Raw genomic sequence first — 18,970 nt, 5'->3', positions numbered from 1 at the left:
GGGTAATCGGGATGGGTGTGTCAGAGGCAGTGCGGTTGGCGCAGGATAGAGCGGGGTTTAGGGCTGTTGTGCATAGGGTCGCTATGAGTCGGAAACGACTCGACGGCACATAACAACAACAAAGTTTTTCTTAGGAAGCTCTAGTGGTGTAGTCCTTAAGGAGTGGTGCTACAAGCCCAGGATAATCTGTGAGATTTACAGCCTCAAAAACCTGCTGGAAAGTCAGCAGTTAGTCAGTTCTGATTTGATGGCAATGAGAGTTTTCCTATTGTACCCATTTAAATGGGTACATAATGGCTCTTGGGTTGATAACCTAAGAATTAACTAGTGTCTTGAGATTGGGTTTTGAATGTTGTTGTCTTGAATATGGGTCTCTGGGTGATTTGTATGTAGCTCTCTGTTTTCTTCTTCTGTCACTGGTTCTAGGGTAAGAAATGGAGGTCTCAAGGGAAGCTCTGGTGGCCTAGTGGCAAGAAGCTGCAACTACAATCCCAGAGGCGCACAGTTCGAATCCACCAGATGCTCTGCCGGGGAAGGAGGGACAATCTCCTCCAGTACCAGTCAGATCTGATTTGACGGTACACTCACACAAAAATAATAAAATAAAAGAAAAAAAAAAGAAATGGAGGTCTCAAGTAGAGTAATTGAGGGATACATCAGTATAGATTGCAAACCTGGTATAGACAGTTTCCATGCCTGAGGCACTTTCATTGTCAGATCTCTTTTCTTCCAGATTTTGGGAAATGTCTCAGAGTTCCAAAGAGTTGTTGAAGTGCTCCAGGACAATGTGGACTTTGATATAGATGTGAACGCTTCAGTGTTTGAAACCAACATCCGAGGTGAGGGCTGTCTTCTACGGCCTTTGAAAGAAAAGAGAATACATTTCTTCTGTGTAAACTGGAAACTGGGAAATAGGGCTTTAAGGGCAAACACTACCAGGGTGCTTGACTAAAACCTGTAACTGACAGCTCTTCATGGGAGAGAGTGAGGAGATCCCAGGATCCACCAGAAGCTGCAGGCAGGAAACAATTAAGAGAGTAGAAAGAAATATGCCACACTTATTCACTGTATTTAACATATATTTGACATTAAGCATATAGCTATGAACAATAAAGACATATCCTTGCCTTCTTTGAGTTTATTATCTAGGCAGAACCATCCATCAGAACTTTGCAAAGTGATGGAAATATTTTATACCTGTGTTGCTTTATATGGTAGTCACTGACGAAGCTCTTGAGTATTTGAAATGGGTCTAGTGTAATTAGTCAAAGGACCCCTGGTGGTGCCATGGTTAAGCACCCAATTTGCCAACCAGAAAACTGGCAATTCAAACCCACCAGCTGCGCCTCAGGAGAAAGGTATGGTGATCTCTCCTGTAAAGATGGCCAGCCTTGAAGGCTCTGTGGGACAGTTCTTTCCTGTTGCTCAGGTTTGGAAGCGATGCAGTAGCAATGGGGTTTGACATGTTTGGTTTTTTGTGTACATGAGGAGCTGATTTTTAAATTTATTTCATTTTAATGAATTTAAATCTATGTAGTCATATGTAATTAACAATTAAAATATTGGACAATGCAAGCCTAAGACTTTTGTTTCTAAATATGGCTGCCTCTCAGAACCACTGGGACATTAAAAAAAAGTTCAGACAGCTGGTTTCCCCCCTGTTGTTGTGTACCATCAAGTCAGAACTGACCCATAGCAGACCTTCAGCGGATTTTCAGAGGCCGTAATCACAAGGGAAGAGATTTACCATCCTTCTCCCATGAAGCAGCTGGGGGATTCAAGCTATGTGCACAGATCCTTACCACTTTGCCCATTATGAATTAGGACTTATGAATTGGGTTGATTCCAAGCATCTTGCTTTTAACAGATTCTTGGGAATGTTTAGGACGTTCTTAAGAAGGTTCAACAGTGATTCTTTGCAGTGAATTGAGATCAGTGGCTTACTAGCTGTCACCTCTGGATGGCAAGATTATGGTGTTCTTTTCTCCCTTATTTTGTTCTTTATATTTTCTACTGTGGATTTTGTTTTGACATATATTTGATAAACAAAACTTTACAAAGACGTGCAGCATGATTTGAAATCCAGACTTGGGAACCAGTCCTGAGCTTGTGTGGTACTTGCTGCTGTGTGACACAACATTTTAGCCTGTTTGTCATCTGAAGGTCAAGGTTGTTCTCACACCTTTGTTTCTGATCTGAGTGTGACTAAATCACCTTTTCTTTTCAGCCTGATATTTGTTCAGAAAACATTTTCCTTTCAATCTCTCTGCATTTTACATTTAGTTATTTCTGGATGGTTCAAACTGTTAAACCCTTGGCTACTAAGCTAAAGGTTGGCTGTTTGAACTCTCCTAGATAGTTCTTGTAAGGAAGACCTGGTGATTGTTCCTGGAAGGCCACTGCCTTGAAAACACTACAGTTTATTCTGCAGGATAGAGGACCATGAGCTGGAATCAACTCAATGTCTACTTTTTTTTTATTATTATGTAATAAAATAGATGATTTAATAAAATGAAGGTAAAATTATATATACTGCATTGAAACAGATGAGAGAAAGAACTGTTTAAAATATATATATAATTAGGTATTATTGTCATGACAAGAGTCCAGAACAAAGGCTGCATAGTGGAGTGGACTTGGGAGGAGGGCTTGTATAACAATGAAAGAATTTAACTTTTCAAAGAGAAGAACGAACTGGAGGGGAGGGGTGGGCAGGGAGAAGTGTAACAGTGAATGAATGGAAATCCAAAATCTCTGTAAATTTTCATTAAAATGAATAATAATAATAATAAAAAAAAGTTGGACAGTGAAAAAAAAAATAAAATGAAGGTAATAACTCCACACACCTAAGTCTTGAGTTATGAGATTTGGAGTCAGACTGACCTGGCTCTACCTCTATCAGGTAACTCAGGGCAAAGTCAGTTTACCTTTCTGAACTCAGATTTCTTCATCTGAAATGCTTGTGTGCATGTGTGTATGTGCATGCTCGTGTTCACACACACACACACACACACGCACACACACACTCCTTCTCTCTTTGTAGAAGAGGGGAGGGACTATCAATGTTACTTACCTTATACAATTTCTAGATTGATTGAAATAACACGTGTGGTGGTGGTTGTTATATACCAGCTTAGTGACTGGTACACTATAAATCTGGAGACGATAGAAAACCCATGGCTATTGTGACCCACTAAGAAGGTTTAAGGGTCTCCTCTTAAGCTCCTTCCCAGCCAGCCTCCCCCCACAGAGTGTGCTGGTTCAGTTTGCAGAGGTGAAGGATTGATTCTTAGGACGATGACACTTGCCTTTGGTCTTGTCTGTAGTGGTAGGAGGCCTCCTGTCTGCACACCTGCTGTCTAAGAAAGCTGGAGTGGAAGTGGAGGCTGGGTGGCCCTGCTCTGGACCCCTCCTGAGAATGGCTGAGGAGGCAGCCCGCAAACTCCTCCCAGGTAAGAGTGACCCCAGGATGGGAGTGAGATGAAGTCTTTTCTTGCTATACGAGTGTGGCAGTGTGGATATTTTCCTGGTGTTTCTCACTTAGACACACAGCTTTTCTACTTCTAGGTGTAACATGAAATCATGAACATTCGAAGCATTTGGTGGGCTTGCTGGGACCCTGGCCCAGGATAAGAACGCTGCCCTCATTACATTTTACAGAGGGAGAGGGGTGGCGGTTGAAGGCCAGGTTGGTGGGTTTGTGGGTAGAAGGTCCTCGTCTTATTTTGAGTGAGGCCTTTTGTTCCCTTCTAGCCCCACACAGTGGGAACAAAAGGGCCCAGAAAAGAATCTCAAAGTGAGAGTTAGGAGTCCTGGGTTCTAGACTTGGTTTGGCAGCCAAGCCAATCCTCCTCTCTACAGTTCAGTTTTCTTCTCCATCAGATGGAAATGATCCTGCCTCAGCAGGCTGCTGTTAAGCTGGAATGAGGTCAGAGAGGAGAAGATACTTGGAAAACCACAATCAATGTTGAAGCGAGAGGGGTTATTTTGTGGCTAAGCTGTGTCCAGGCCACAGGCCAAAAGACTCAGTGTTTGCCTCTTGGGACAGTCCGCTGGCCTCATCAGCATAAACTGGACTCTGTGTTCCCTTCTGGGTGTGGTGGAAGCTCAGAGGGCTGTTCACACCCAAACACGTCATGGTGTGCTTCTCACCAGCCATCTCAATTGACCTTCTAGGTTCTGTACTTGTATCTTCGGGGAAGAGCTGAGGAAAGTGAGTTAACTGTGTTTAGGTCGCAGGCCTCATGGCCTGAGTGTCTCCTTACAAACGTCATGCGCTGTGTGATTCATCCCTAGAGGGATGGTCTCTTCCTTCTCTTTTATGTGTGTGTTGTCATTTAAAAAAAATTACTGAGAAATATATACACTGAAAAGTGTACAACATATAGTATAAAGCAACCACCAGTGTCTCTGTCATTTGGGGCAAAGAAGTGTTTGCCATTTCTCTCCTGTTTAACACTGCCTGATTTTAGTCTGTTGGGAGTTGCGCTGCTAACTCAAAGGCCACACTTAAACTGGAAATTCATGTCCTCCAGTGGCTCCAAGGGAGACAGTTGGGCCATTTCTCACCACGCAATTTATGGCTTTGAAAGCCCGATGGAGGGTCAGCTATGAGTCAGTTCAGACTCAATGGCAATACCAAGATGTTTACTTGAGTCTTTCTTGGTTGCAACTCCCTTTTTCCCTGCTTGCTTCTCACCTTAACCAGCCAGCCAGTGTCTCCGCAGCAGCAGACAGAATTGCTAGACCTTGCAGTTCTTGGCCATTTTGACCATCTTGTTTTCTGTTTGTGATGTACACACTGCTCTTGGGTGACTTAACCTTTTGGCCAGAAGAGGAAATGTTTACTTCTGGCTGGTTGTCGAGTTCCTTGCCTGGAAGGAGAAAACACTGGGGTGGGGTGGGCAGAGCTTTGGGCTGATGGAGGCAGGTGTTCCTATCCCATCTGGCTTTGGTGTGACGTTTGTCAGAGTCACTTTGTATGAAACCAGTTCCACCGCCATCAAATGGATTCCAGCTAATAGTGACCCTATAGAACAGAGTAGGACTGTGCACGTAGTGTTTCCAAGACTGGAATCTTTATCTGAGCATAATGCTACATCTTCCCCTTGTGGAGTATGGTGAGTTTGAACTGATGATCTTGTAGTTAGCGGCTGAATGCATAACCACTGCATCACCAAGGCTCCTTCACTGCACATGTATGACTTTCCCTACCTGTAAACTGAGGGTTGAATTGGACTATCAGTTCTTTTTTTTTTTTAATTTTATTTTATTTCATTATTTTTTGTGTGTACCGTCAAATCAGATCTGATTGATACAGGAGGAGATTGTTCCTCCTTCTCCAGCAGAGCAGCTGGTGGATTTGAACTGTGTACCTCTGAGATTGCAGTGCAGCTTCTTGCCACTAGGCCACCAGAGCTCACCTGAACTATCAATTCTTATTGGCCTATATACCTTTTCACCCTTTTTTAATATTTCACTCCTAAACCCTTTAGTTAAGACAGAAATCTCAAACTGGCTCTTATGGAGTCATCCAGGGCCTGTAGCTGTGTTTCATGTGGTCAGTATCACATTTAAAAAGTACATGGACCGATGATAGATAAACCTATTCAGTTTTATCCCGTATATCAATACTCTCTCATTAAAATGCTAATGAACATATTTAAAAATAAATGTTCATGTCATGAATATCATAAAAAAAAAAGTACATGGATAGCTTTTAAAGGGCAAGCTTTCACAGTGTGCTCTAAGCTCCTCTTTGCCTACTTCTCACTAAGTTACCTGCCTTTCAACTGAAGGCATAGTAGGAAATAGAAGAAGAAAGAAAAAAAAGGAGAAGAACTCCTTCCAGTAAAGTGAGGATGCAGGGGATGTGATGGCTCACAATATGACCTGCTCCATGCTGCCTCACCACAGCACGAACTCAGGACTCGTGTAAAGCAGCATTTGATGACATCTAAGCTGGCTGGGTGCTGACAGCCCTCAGGGTCCTTGGGCAGCGCAAACAATGTCCACTTGACTACTAGCCCAAAAGGTGGATTTGTGGTAAGGAGTTATGCTGCCAGTTCAAAGGCATGTAATTTGAATCCACTAACTGCTCAGAGGGAGAAAGATGGGCAGTGTCCTCTTGTTGTATTTACTGCTTCTGAAAAACTTGCTGCAAGGTCAGCTGTGGGTCAGGTCCAACTTGACAGTACACAACAACAATCACCTAACAGCAAACCCAAAGGTTGGTGGCTCAAACCAACCCAGTGGTGCTACCGAAGGAATGCCTGGCAGTCTGCTTCTATAAAGATTTCAGCCATGACAATGTCATTAAACAGTTGTGCTCTGTCACATGCAGGGTTGGGTGGAATCCAAATCTGCTCAAGAGCAACAGGTGTGGGGGTTTTTGTTTGCTTTTAAAGGCCTTCCAGTTGGGATATTTCTCCCACTCTCAGTCTAGGTACCTACTGTGGTCTCAGGATTGAACAAAGATAAAAAGAAGGAAGTGCTGCCTGAGGCCTCAAGTTTTGGGCCTGTGTTGAATGCCCCCCTCCTTTCTCTTTCCTAAATTTGTGTGTGTTTTTAGCCTTTCAGACTCCTACTGGCATGCCATATGGGACGGTGAACCTGCTTCATGGCGTGAACCCTGGGGAGACCCCAGTCACCTGTACAGCGGGGATTGGAACCTTCATTGTAGAATTTGCCACCCTGAGCAGCCTCACCGGTGACCCCGTGTTTGAAGACGTGGCCAGAGCAGCCTTGATGCGCCTCTGGGAGAGCCGCTCTGATATCGGGCTGGTAAGTTAGCAGCCGCCCTTCCTGTTTGAGTCAAGTCTGCCACCTTAGCCCCTGTGAGACTCTAGAGTTCTGAGCAACTAGTTGCAATCCAGCCAAGAAAAACTTAGGGTGACCTCAGGAGTGGTCTTGGACCACCGGAAACAGATCAAGCCCTCAATGAAAGTTTTGGCACAGAAGAGAATGTCGCCTGAGAGGACATCCTCTCACTTGGGGAAGTGGTCTGTGTTAAACTCTGACTCTTGAAGCTTTTCTCATTTCTAGGAAGTAGGTCTTATGTGTTATGCCCCTGACTCACTGGGAAGCCTTCCACAGTCATCCTGTCGGGTTTTAATTTTTTAGTGCCTATATTTGCAAACCTATTTACTCAGAGAATCAGATAGAAATTTAATGGTTTTACCAGCTGAAAAATTATTCCTGACTAATTAAGTTTGGGAAATGCTACATCTGGTATCCTTTGTGTGAGGCATCACAGTGAACATGAGCAAATGAATGGTTCAGAAATCCTCTAGTAAAGAAATGTACTTATAACAGTGGTACAATGCAGTATCTGTGCTTTGGCCATAGATATTTCACTCAATGCGTGGTTTGGGAGGAGAATAGGATAAAGAGGATAGATAATGACTACTGCATTACAACAGATGAAAGAAAGAACTATCTAAAAGAAATACATGATTAGGCATTATATGTACTACAGCATCACAAAATACAAGGTATATCATTGCAAAGAGGACTGGGACAGGGAGGGAGGAAGTAGGAAATTGTGCAACAACGAATGAATATTAAAAAAAGTGAACTGGGTAAGGAGGAATGGTGGGAGAGGGGCTAAAATGTACAACAATGAATGAGTGAAAATCCTACTTTTCTGTAAACATTTAAAATCACATTAAAATTTTATTTTTTATAAAAAGGAATATATTTAACATGATTTTAACTAGACCTGCTCCAAACTTATTTGACCCCAGTGCTTCCCTTCCACTTCATAATATATATCTATGGAAATATAACACACTTTGGACCAGATAATCTCTAAGATTGGTTTCAGCTCTTTATGAGAAAGGGAGCTTTTTTTTGCTGAGGGTCTTTCCCCAAGGGAGCCCAGACCAACATGGAACAGATAGCTGTTTCTTTGACTGAGGACCCAGGATGCTTCTCTCTTTTGACACAAATCACTCTTCCCAGTTTCTTAGTCGTCCTCCCTGCGTTCATTGATGGACATGCATAAAGCGTGGTTCTCAGCTCTAGATAGAAAAATTACACACAGAGTGGTGAGATGTTTTTGAAATCTGAGACAAGCTTTGGAAACAACAGACAAATTTCAGGAACAGCAAATACTTATCTCCTATTTCACACTCATTTCAAGCGATGTGTCAACACCTCAGATTCTTTCTCTCTTTCAGTTTCTACCCAATATGTATAATTAAATCAGCATAAATGTGCATCATATACATCTGCCTGTGCAGATATGCAGGAAGACTGGTGGTAATCCTAAGTCACTCACCTCCAGCCTGGTCCCACTTTAACCTGCATATCCTTTCAGGAAACACTGGGGTGCCAGTTGTCAGCTCAGTAGGCAGCAGGGGAGTGGGGAGAGTCTTTTTGGGCTTTGGGCCCTCCAATGAGACCACCTCTTTGTCTCCCAGGTTGGCAACCACATTGATGTACTCACTGGCAAGTGGGTGGCCCAGGATGCAGGCATCGGGGCTGGTGTGGATTCCTACTTTGAGTACCTGGTGAAAGGAGCCATTCTACTTCAGGATAAGAATCTCATGGCCATGTTCCTAGGTAAGAAGGCAGAGCATGGGGACTCTTCCATGATTTTTCCTGCTGACATGTGTGGTTGGTTGGTTGGTTGGTTGGTTGGTTTATAAGTTTCTAGTTGCTCCCAAGTACCTGCAGAATAAATTGTGAATACCTAAAGAAGTCTTTGTTCAATGCACTTCCACTGCCCGCTTAATGCTTACTGCACCTCTTTGTGCCTTTTCATGATAGCCAGATGTACCATGCTATATTGTTGTTGTTGTTATGTGCCAGTGAATTGAAGCAACTCATAGCTGACCCTCCCTAGCTGGGTTTTCAGAGGCATTAAATTGCATAGGAGGAGATTGCCTATCCTCCCATGGAGCAGCTGGTGGATTTGAACTGCATGCCTTTGGGATTGCAGCACAGCTTCTTACCACTAGGCCACCAGAGCTCCCCAGCTGTACAGATAGTCAGACTATATCTCACATACTTTGGGCACTTTATCAGGAGGAACCAGTTCTTGGAGAAGGCCTGGCAGAGTAGAGAGGACCAAAGTGAAAAAGAGAAAGACCCTCAACAAGATATACTGACATAGTGACTGTAACAATGGGTTTAAAGAAAGCAGAGATCGTGAGATGGTTCAGGATTGAATAGGATTTTATTCTCTTGTACATAGGGTCACTAAGAGTTCAGAACTGCCTCAGTGACACCTAATAACATTCGTTTATTTGGCAAATATTTATTGAATACCATTGTGTTCCAAGCACTGTCTCAATTGCTGAGCATGGATAATTTTAACACACTACTTGAAATTATCTTGTTTAGGTTCATGCATGTTTGGTACTTCATTCATCTAGTTACTATTTATCACATATCTGCTGTGTGCTAGGTACTGTCCTGGTGCTGATGAGCAGCAAGGTACAAAATGAAAGTCCCAGCCCGTAAGGGAATGTCATCTAGGGGAGGAGGTACAGATCCACGTTCTTACTAGACTATAAGCTCCATGAGTGCTGGGCTTTATTTTGTTTTTGCCTAGATCCTTAGTGAATATTTGTTGAGTAAGTGAATGAATAGCCTTATGAGATAGGTGATAATACTTTCCCCATATTGCAGATAAAAGAGACTGAGGTTCTGGAGGAAAAAAACTCATACACAGTCACAGCTGCTGGCTGTTAAGTCAACTCTACCTCAAGTGACTGTACAACAAATTTAAACCCTTGCCAAGTCCTCCACTATCCTCACAGTCTCTGTTATGCGTAAGCCTATTGTTGCAGTCACTGTCTCAGTTAATTTTGTTGATAGTCTTCTTGTTTGATGAACCTCTACTTTGCCAAGTATGGCCTTTCTTCAGGGACTAATTTCTCCTGATAACAAGTCTGAAGTTTGTGAGGTGAAACCTCACCATCCTTGTCTCTAAGGACACCTGGCCTGCACTGTTTCCAAGGTAGATAAGTGAGCAGTAAAATTTTATGTGGAATCTGAGACTGCAAGTTTGCCTCAGAGCCCATGCCCTTTTCCTCTGCCAACACTGCATTCTACTCTGCTTTGAGGCCAGACAAGCATCCAGTCTTACAAAGGTGTGAGCCAATACTTGTTGACAGACCTCCCTTTGGGCTCCCTAATCACTGACATGTCCGTTCTCTCATCTCCTTCCCTGCAGAATATAACAGAGCCATTCGGAATTATACCCGTTTCGACGACTGGTACCTCTGGGTGCAGATGTACAAAGGGACAGTGTCCATGCCGGTCTTCCAGTCCTTGGAAGCTTACTGGCCTGGTCTTCAGGTAGGAATGGCCAGAAAGGGTGGTCATTTTTAATTAACAGAGCAAGTCATTCTGACATACGTAAGTCAAAGAGAGTACTTTTATGGCTTGAGTACTCTATTTTAGGGCATGGGTTGAAGGCGGAAGAGAATCTTGGAGTGAGTTAGATAGATCTGAGATTCTGCCAGACTGATTTCTGAGGGGAATTTTAAGGTGACAGGACCTGGGACTGAGTGTTTTTGGTTCCCCATTAAATGCCATTCCACTTAGAATTAATTAGACAGTGTCTTTCCAGGCTGGGTGGTAACACTCATGGCAACAGTTATTGTTCCACTGTTTCTGTCTAATCTCCCCATTCCTGACAGTGGACCTGAGAAGGTGAAGGAGGGAAACCAGTGCTGCTCTGCCACCATCATTGCCCCCTCATTACAGTCCAATAAAGGTGCAGCTGGAAAGTCAATGAAACACAGACATTCCTTTGGTACTCTCTGCTGTCAGCCAAGATCCATCAGACATTGGCTATGATATCCCTAGTGACATGGCCTCTTCTGAACCCCACTTGTATTTCTGGTAGTTCACTATCATTTTTGCATAATCTTCAGCAGGATTTTGTTTGTATGTGATATTAGTAATATTGCTCGATAATTTCCACATTCTGTCGGGTCACCTTTTTTTGGAATGAGAATAAATATGGATCTCTTCCAGTCAGTTGGCAAGGTAGTTACATCCAGATTTTTTGGCATAACAGGGTGAGCACGTCCAGAGGAGCAAGCTTTGTTAAAATATGTCGGTTGGTTTTCCATCAATTCTTGGGGCCTTGTTTTTTGCCAGTTCTTTTAGGGCAGCTTGAACTTCTACTTTCATCACTATTGCCTCTTGATCATACGCTGTTTCATGAAATTCTTCTTTGTCAGCCAATTCTTTTTGGTACAGTGACTCTGTGTATTCCTTGCATCTTCTTTTGATGCTTCCTGGGTCATTTAGTATTCTGCCCATAGTGTCCTTAAATATTGCCACTTGAGGCTTGAATTTATTCTTCATTTCCTTCAGCTTAAGAAGTGCTGAGTGAGTTTGTCCCTTTTGTTTCCGACTCCAGCTCTTTGCACATTTCATTATAATACTTGGCCTTGTCTTACCGAGCTACCTTTTGAAATCTTCTGTTCAGCTCCTTATTTTCCTGATCTCTTCTCTTTGCTTTGGCTTCTCAGCATTCTAGAGCAATATCCAGAGTCTCTTCTGATGTCCATCTCAGTCTTTTCTCCTGCTCTGTCTTTGTAATGACATTTTGCATTCTTCATGGATGATATTCTTGATAACCTCCCACAGCTTGTCTAGTTCATTTGTGCTCAAACCTGTTTCTGAGATGGCTTTTAAATCCAGGTAAGATAGACTCAAGGTCTATCTTTTGCATTTGTTTTTTTTTTTTTTTTTAGATTCAGATGAATAAAATAAATAAGATCCTGTATATTGAGGAGTGAATGAAGGAAAGTGCAACAGAATTAATAAACTATTCTCCATGTGAGACGATGAATATATTCTTATTTGCTTAAGTTTACATGAAGAAACTCTGAAAGTTAAACTGATGGAAAATTATCTATTGGAAGTTTGAGGTGAGAGTATAATTTGGTACAATCCATCCTTATTCTTCTTTTAGAATTATGAGCCACATGGTTGAATTACTTAAAAGCTGTTAGTTACTGAGAGATTTTTCCCTCCTTAAAACAATCAGCCCTGGAGCTCTCGTGGCCTAGTGGCAAGAAGCTGAACTGTAATCCCATAGGGAGGCAGTTCGAATCCACCAGATCCTTTGCTGGAGAAGAGGGCCAATCTCCTCCTGTACCAGTCAGATCCAATTTGACGGTACACACAAAACAATAAAATTAAATTAAAAAGCACCAAAAAAACCCAATCAGCCCTATATTTGAGCAGATCACCAGTGCGGTATTTGTCCAGGATTAAGGTTCAGAGGGAGCTCTAGTGGCTTAGAGCTAAGGAGTTGCTCGGCCAGCCTGAAGACGCGTGGTTTGGAACTGCCAGCTGCTCCATGGAAGAAAGATGGTCAGTTTCCTCCTGTGTGATTTACTGCCTCTGAAAACTCGCTGGAGGGTCAGTTACGAGTTGGTTCCAGCTCAACAGTGCATAACAACAACATTCAGAAGTTCAGAAGGGGTATACTAGAAGGATTAATGAAAATAATCACAGAAAAGATGGCAGTTACAAAGTGGATATTGTAATTAATGTCCTAAAACAAAATGTGTATGAATGGTGAAATGGAAAACCAATTTGCTCTATAAACTTTCACTTAAGCATATATATATAGTTTTGTTAAGTACTGTTGAGTAGTAGATGGCTCATAGTGACTGTGAATGAAAGACCTGAAACACATGTATAACTTGCGTCATTTCTCCACGTTCATAGAGTTTCCGGAGGCAAGCCGTTTCAGAAGTGGATGCCACTCCTGCTTCCAAATGTGTGTGTGTTACATATATATCCAAATGTGTGTGTGTGTATGAACGACAGATCTGAATCTTGTGCTATCCTGTCTATCCTCGCCATCTCTGATATACTTGAGTCCATTGCTTCAGTTGCCATGCCATTCTATCTTGTTGAAGGTCTTCCTCTGGAAGGCCGACGCTCCACCCTTCCAAGCATGATATCCCATTCCAAGGAATAGCCTCTCCTAGCAACTGTCCAAAGTATGAGAGATGAAGCTTTGCCATCCTTGCCTCCAAGGAGCACTCCAGCTGCACCTTTTCCAAGACATACTTGTTCATTCTTTTGGCAGTTTGTGGGATGTTCAGTACTCTTCTCCAACACCACAACTCAAAGACATCAATTCTTCTTCTGTTATCCTTATTCATTATCCAGCTCTCAGATGTGTAGCAAGTAATTGAAAAGACCATAGCCTGAATCAGGCACACCTTAGTCTTCAAACTAATATCATTGCTCTACAGTATTTTGGAGAGGTCCTTGACAGCGAACTTGCCCAAAGCAGTGAGTCTTTATGTCTCCTGACTACTGGTACCAAGAGTATTGATTGGGATCCAAGTAAGATGAAATCGTGACAGTTTCAGTCCTTTCTCCATCTATCATGATGTTGCCCACAAAGAGAACTATTAGTCCTGCCTATTAATTGATTACTTACAATCAGAGAGGCAGTTGGTATATAATCTGTTCCTCATGGCATTGTTTAAGAGCTCTTTTATTTTACATCTTTAGATGAGGAAACTGAGATACAAAAAAGTTAGCTGGTTCACCCAGCACTGCTCAGTGAGTAAACAGCTCACTTTGTATTTGATCATGAGCCAAAAGACTTTGCTTTCTCTTTTCTCTGAGGTTTGATGGGGGTTTGTGAATTTTTATGCCTAGTGATTGCTTGCCTGACAACCACTTCTCCATACAGAGCCTCATTGGGGACATTGATAATGCCATGAGGACCTTCCTCAACTATTACACTGTATGGAAGCAGTTTGGAGGGCTCCCAGAATTCTACAACATTCCTCAGGGATACACGGTGGAGAAGCGAGAAGGCTACCCTCTTCGACCAGGTGAGCAGCATCTCTCTTTCTCTAAATCTCAAACTCTCACATCTCAACAGGGCTCTTTGCTTTACAAATGGTCCCACGTCATATGACTCTCCTCCCTCTATGTTTCCTTTGGCTCTAGTGGTTTTCCTGCTAGGAAATATTTATTTCCATACTTTCTTTTAAGGAAATTGATACATAATGAGTTGGAATGACCTTAAAAGATTCTTAGTAGTGAAAACTGCAACCCATGTCTTAACAAAATCGTATGTCTTTCAAACTTAGAGAAGTGAGTAGGAAGGAGAAGAACCAGGTGGACTTTTCCCTCCTCACGCTTGCCATTAAGATTTTTGAAAAATAAGGAAACTTTATTCATAAGTATAGTCTTCAAAGGGTCAGACAAATTATGTTTCACTAGTATGAAATGTTTGAACTTTTGAATAGACCTTTGGAATCATCTAGTCTATTCACCTCCCCATTATGCAGCTGAGAAATCAAGACTCGGAGTAGGAGAGGATGGCATACTTGCTACTATCTTAAGTTCATTTCCAGCTCTTATAACCGCTGATTCACCTCAGGAGGTTAAAAATTGTAAGGAGGGAGAGGGCAAGAGGAGCAGAGGAAGGAAGCTTAGTCAGCACACAGTCATCCCCTACCCCAGAATAGGTTTTTGACCATTGTCTTAGATCTTTTATTCTTTCCTACATGAATTGCCTTTCAGCTCTGGAATAGGCCTTCTAATGGCTTCCTCTGCCCATTTCCTTTCCCTTTAAGCAAAGGGGTGGTAATAGGATTCCTGGAGTGGCAACATAAGAGGGAATAAGACTTTTTACTTCTTAATAGACTATTGTTCTCATGTACTGGTTCTCCTGACATATTTTTTAGAGAGAAAAAGCTCAGAAGGCATCAGTGTTCTTTGGTTGCATTGGAACTAAATGTAAGGCTTCAACTTGTGTAGTCTTGAAGTTAAAGGGAATATTAGGGTTCTAATTGAAATCCCCTTATCATGCCCCTGTCAGGTGGTTGTCCAGTCTTTACTTGATTACCACCAATGACAGAAGGCTTATTACTTGCAGAGGCAACCTGTTCCATATATAGGGCAGACTTACAGGAAAGCTTCAGTGGAAAGAAAGGCACCACCTCCAGGAATCCAGGAATGCCTTAGTTCAGTCACCTTTCCTACCCTGAAACAATAGTGCATGAGAAACAAGGAACTACTCTATAATTAGGCTGACCAGTGCCTTACACATAGGCTGTTACGTGTCTCTGATCAGCAATGTTAGACCACAGGCGCCTAAAGGCTTCTGAGGGAAGGCTTTTACTTCCTCCTAAGGCCAGATCTAAACCTTGAGCTGTCACTATTCTCTGGAGAGCTGGCCAGACATACAGGAAATTAAAGCATACTTGGGCCCACTGGAAAGAAGAGGAGACATGATGGTTAGCCTTGGGTACACTGATCTAAACAGCTACAGGGAGCAGAAGGGGAAACTTCCCATGAAAGCCCTGTCCTTTTCCACTCGCCATTCAACCTGCACTGATCTGTACTTTAGAATATAAGCAATTAGATTCACAGCTGTCAAGGGACTCATGAGGCTAAGGGAGGGAAAGTAGGAGAGAACTGGGAAGTCAAGCAGAGAGACCTTCTGCTTTTCTTCTGTGTTTTGGGCTCTCTGCAATATAAGGAATCTTCAGTCTTATTTGCTGGGTTGTCTTTGGTTTATGGACCTTCAAAAGTTGAATCTAGTCTTTCTCTCACCTCCTTTGTCCCAGATCCTCAATGCCCTTCTCCCCCTTGGGATGGGAGAGTATGTTGTTATTGTTATGTGCCATAGAGTTTCCTATGACTCATAGTGATCCTATCTATGCACATTAGCTCCGAACCCTGCCCTATCCTGAGCCAATCTCATCATCTCTGATAGATCTAATCTCATGGGATAGTATAAACAACCATAATACTGGTCTCCACTAAGCTTAAAGCTTTGGGCATATTGGCTCTAAAAACTCAGCCTTTGGGTAAGCTGTTCCATGTTCCTTCTAGCTGAGGCCCAATTGACAAGTTATGGGAGGGAGGAGTTATCCATGGCCCCAGAGTAGGCCCAACTCTGTGCTCGACCAATGGATGATGATCTGCTTTGGACTTTGCAGAGCTCATTGAAAGCGCCATGTACCTGTACCGTGCCACGGGGGATCCTACCCTCTTAGAACTTGGAAGAGATGCTGTGGAATCTATTGAAAAAATCAGCAAAGTGGAATGTGGATTTGCAACAGTAAGTGTCCAGAAATCTAAAACCCAAGCAGTGTCTCCTGCTAAAGAGACCTCTTGAAAGACAGAACTATTGGTATATCAGCCCTGGAAGGGAGGTTAGAGAAGTCAAAACACCCTTATTTTGTAGAAGGAAAACGAAGACCTGAGAAACTAAGGTCACATATATAGAAAAGGTGGCATTAGGATTAGTTCCCAAGGGTCTCTATGCCCTTTGACATTCTTTCTGTTTGAAAGATCCTTTATCTGTCCGAACAAGCTACTTTGCGAAGGTGAGTTTTATAAGAGTCTACAAATGAAATTTAAGAAGAGAAATCTCATAGTCCTATATTTCAACTCAGGGACTCAAACAAGCCACCTAATTTTATAGATGTTTATTCAGTGTCTTCATGTGCAAGCATTGTGCATTGCCTGAGGGTGATAGCATTGAAGAAAGACTAAGTCTTTGTTCTCATGAAGCTTATACTTTAGTTGGAAAAACACAGCATGTTTGTGGGAGAGAGAGAAAGGATGAATGTGGCAGGAATGGAATGAGTAAGGAGAAAAATAGGAAATAGGAGAAGGACAGGGAACCAGATTATGTAGGGCTTCTTATAAAACAAGGTAAAGAGTACTGATTTTGTTCTGCTTGGACTCAGAGCCCTGGCAGAGCTTAAAGCTGAGGAGTGATGGGACGTTGTTTATATTTTAGGAAGATCACTCTGGCAGCTCTGTGGAGAATGGATTGAGAGGGTCAAGGATGGAAGTCTTCTCTCACATCCTTACAGAACCCAAGCTGGCAGACATAAAACAATCTTTTCAGATTTGCAAAAGCCAGATAGATGTGTATGAACAAAATCTAGGAAAAATTCCTCAAAAAACCAACAGAGGTTGTTAGGGTATGGGATTAAGAAATAAAACATTCTTTTCCTCCAAGATTTTATAATGCTGCTTTATAAGCTTTCAAATAGATCACAATTGAGGAAGAAAAAAAAGATTCTGTTATGTGATTATATTTTATAAGTAAAGCATGGGTATGCATTTAAAAAAAAAAAAGGACATATATATTTATATGTAGGGAAAGGAAAAGCAGTGCTATGTTTGAGTTTCTGGTATGTTGGATTCTTTGAAAAGCCAAGGGTACAAGCCCATTGGGGCCTCTTTAGGAATGTTGGATATTTTTGTAAAAATGAAACCCTTTGGAGAGTTTCCAAAATGAATAGTGGAACAGACCTCTGTTCTCTCTGTGAGAGAATAAGAATACTTGATAGATCAAGACCATATTTGAGTCACATTTTTGGGGATGAATCCACTGAGGATTGGTTTTATTTAAGAAAATATATTACTACTTCTGAGCAAAAAGTGAATGTTTGTAGTGAGCCATCTTACGCATCTAGACATGTAAACTCAGTGTGCATTTTTCTTTCTTAATCTCCTGCCTTGTTGTTTATAATAGCAGAAACAAGCTAACAACTTTAATATCCACCAGGGGAAATCATTAGCCAAGTATTCCATGGAATATTGTGTTTTTACCAAAAAGGATGATTAGAGCCCTGTTTATAGTCACAAAAGGGTAGATAAGGGGGACAGGAGATTGTCAGTTTTATTTAAGCAGGTCAGGACAACATTGGAGCTAAAAGAACAATAAATGTCAAGAACTTGAAGTGAGAGTAGGTTTGCTGCTGAACTTGGGGAATGGAGAGGCCAGTTGTTGCTGGAGCTACAAGAAGGAAGAAGAGGGTGATGACAAGTGGCATCAGGGACGTACCACATAGGGCCTGATAGGGCTTGGTACGTCTGTCTTAAATGGAGAATTTTTAGTAAGAAGTGATGGGCAAGATTTGGAATACAAATATACTTTAGAATAAAGATGGAAACAAGACGTCAGTTGTCAGCTGTTGGGATAATGAAGGTGAGGGATGACAGTGATTTGAGCAAAGGTTAAGACTCTGACAAGTTTGCCCACAGATCTTCAGATCTCAGTGGCAGAGCCGGCACTTGTGATGGGTCACAGAACCTTTGCTACAGCACTGGGATGTTTTTCTGACTTGCTTCTTCTCCCACATGACAGATCAAAGACTTGCGAGACCACAAACTTGACAACCGCATGGAATCTTTCTTTCTGGCCGAAACTGTGAAATACCTCTACCTTCTCTTTGACCCAACTAACTTCATCCACAACAATGGGTCAACCTTCGATGCTGTGATCACCCCCTATGGGGAGTGCATCCTAGGAGCTGGGGGGTACATCTTTAACACAGAAGCTCATCCCATTGACCCTGCCGCCCTGCACTGTTGCCGGAGGCTGAAGGAAGAGCAGTGGGAAGTGGAAGACTTGATGAGGGAATTCTACTCTCTCAAACGGAACAGATCGCGATTTCAGAAAAAGACTATGAGTTCAGGGCCATGGGAACCCTCAGCAGGGCCAGGAACATTCTCTTCTCCTGAAAACCAGGACCAGGCAAGGGAGAAGAAACCTGTCAAGCAGAAAATCCCACTTCTCAGCTGCCCAAGTCAGCCTTTTACCTCGAAATTGGCATTACTGGGACAGGTTTTCCTGGACTCTACATAAACACTGGATGTTTTATTTTTTTTTTTTTAAACAAACTAATCTGTAACAATAAACAAATCTGCTTTTACCAGTGTGCCTTTTTGTTTTACATATTTTGCATTTTGCTAATTGCATTCCCTGTTGTTAATGAAACCCTGGGCTATCTCATGAGATATATCATTCAAAGAAAGAGTCTAGGTCTAAACCTAACACCAGTTAGCTTAGTTGTTGTTAGATGCCTTCAAGTCAACTACGGCTCATAGTGACGCCATGAACAATGGATCTGAACCTTGCCCTATCCTGTGCCATTCTCGTCAACTCTGATGTACTTGAGCCCATTGTTACAGTCACTGTATCGATCTGTGA

The 18,970-nt window shown here is 42.3% G+C and overlaps 1 protein-coding gene across 2 annotated transcripts in view; it reads left to right on the top strand.

Moving 5' to 3' along the window:
* Positions 1-18,678, top strand: part of EDEM2 (ER degradation enhancer, mannosidase alpha-like 2) — a 25,524-nt gene extending 6,846 nt beyond the window's left edge. For both annotated transcript variants that reach the window (XM_006881471.1, XM_006881470.1), the window contains 8 exons: positions 734-839; positions 3,327-3,452; positions 6,572-6,783; positions 8,424-8,565; positions 10,184-10,308; positions 13,691-13,835; positions 15,957-16,078; positions 18,125-18,678. In XM_006881471.1, coding sequence (XP_006881533.1) covers positions 734-839; positions 3,327-3,452; positions 6,572-6,783; positions 8,424-8,565; positions 10,184-10,308; positions 13,691-13,835; positions 15,957-16,078; positions 18,125-18,625 — 1,479 coding nt within the window. In that variant the 3' untranslated portion in view covers positions 18,626-18,678. The remainder of the gene's footprint in view (positions 1-733; positions 840-3,326; positions 3,453-6,571; positions 6,784-8,423; positions 8,566-10,183; positions 10,309-13,690; positions 13,836-15,956; positions 16,079-18,124) is intronic.
* The last annotated feature ends 292 nt before the right edge of the window (positions 18,679-18,970 follow it).

Source organism: Elephantulus edwardii, unplaced genomic scaffold (genome assembly GCF_000299155.1).
Source record: "Elephantulus edwardii isolate Elephantulus edwardi_28Jun2011 unplaced genomic scaffold, EleEdw1.0 scaffold00015, whole genome shotgun sequence".
NCBI lineage: Eukaryota > Metazoa > Chordata > Mammalia > Macroscelidea > Macroscelididae > Elephantulus > Elephantulus edwardii.
This window is presented reverse-complemented; position numbering and strand designations above follow the sequence as displayed.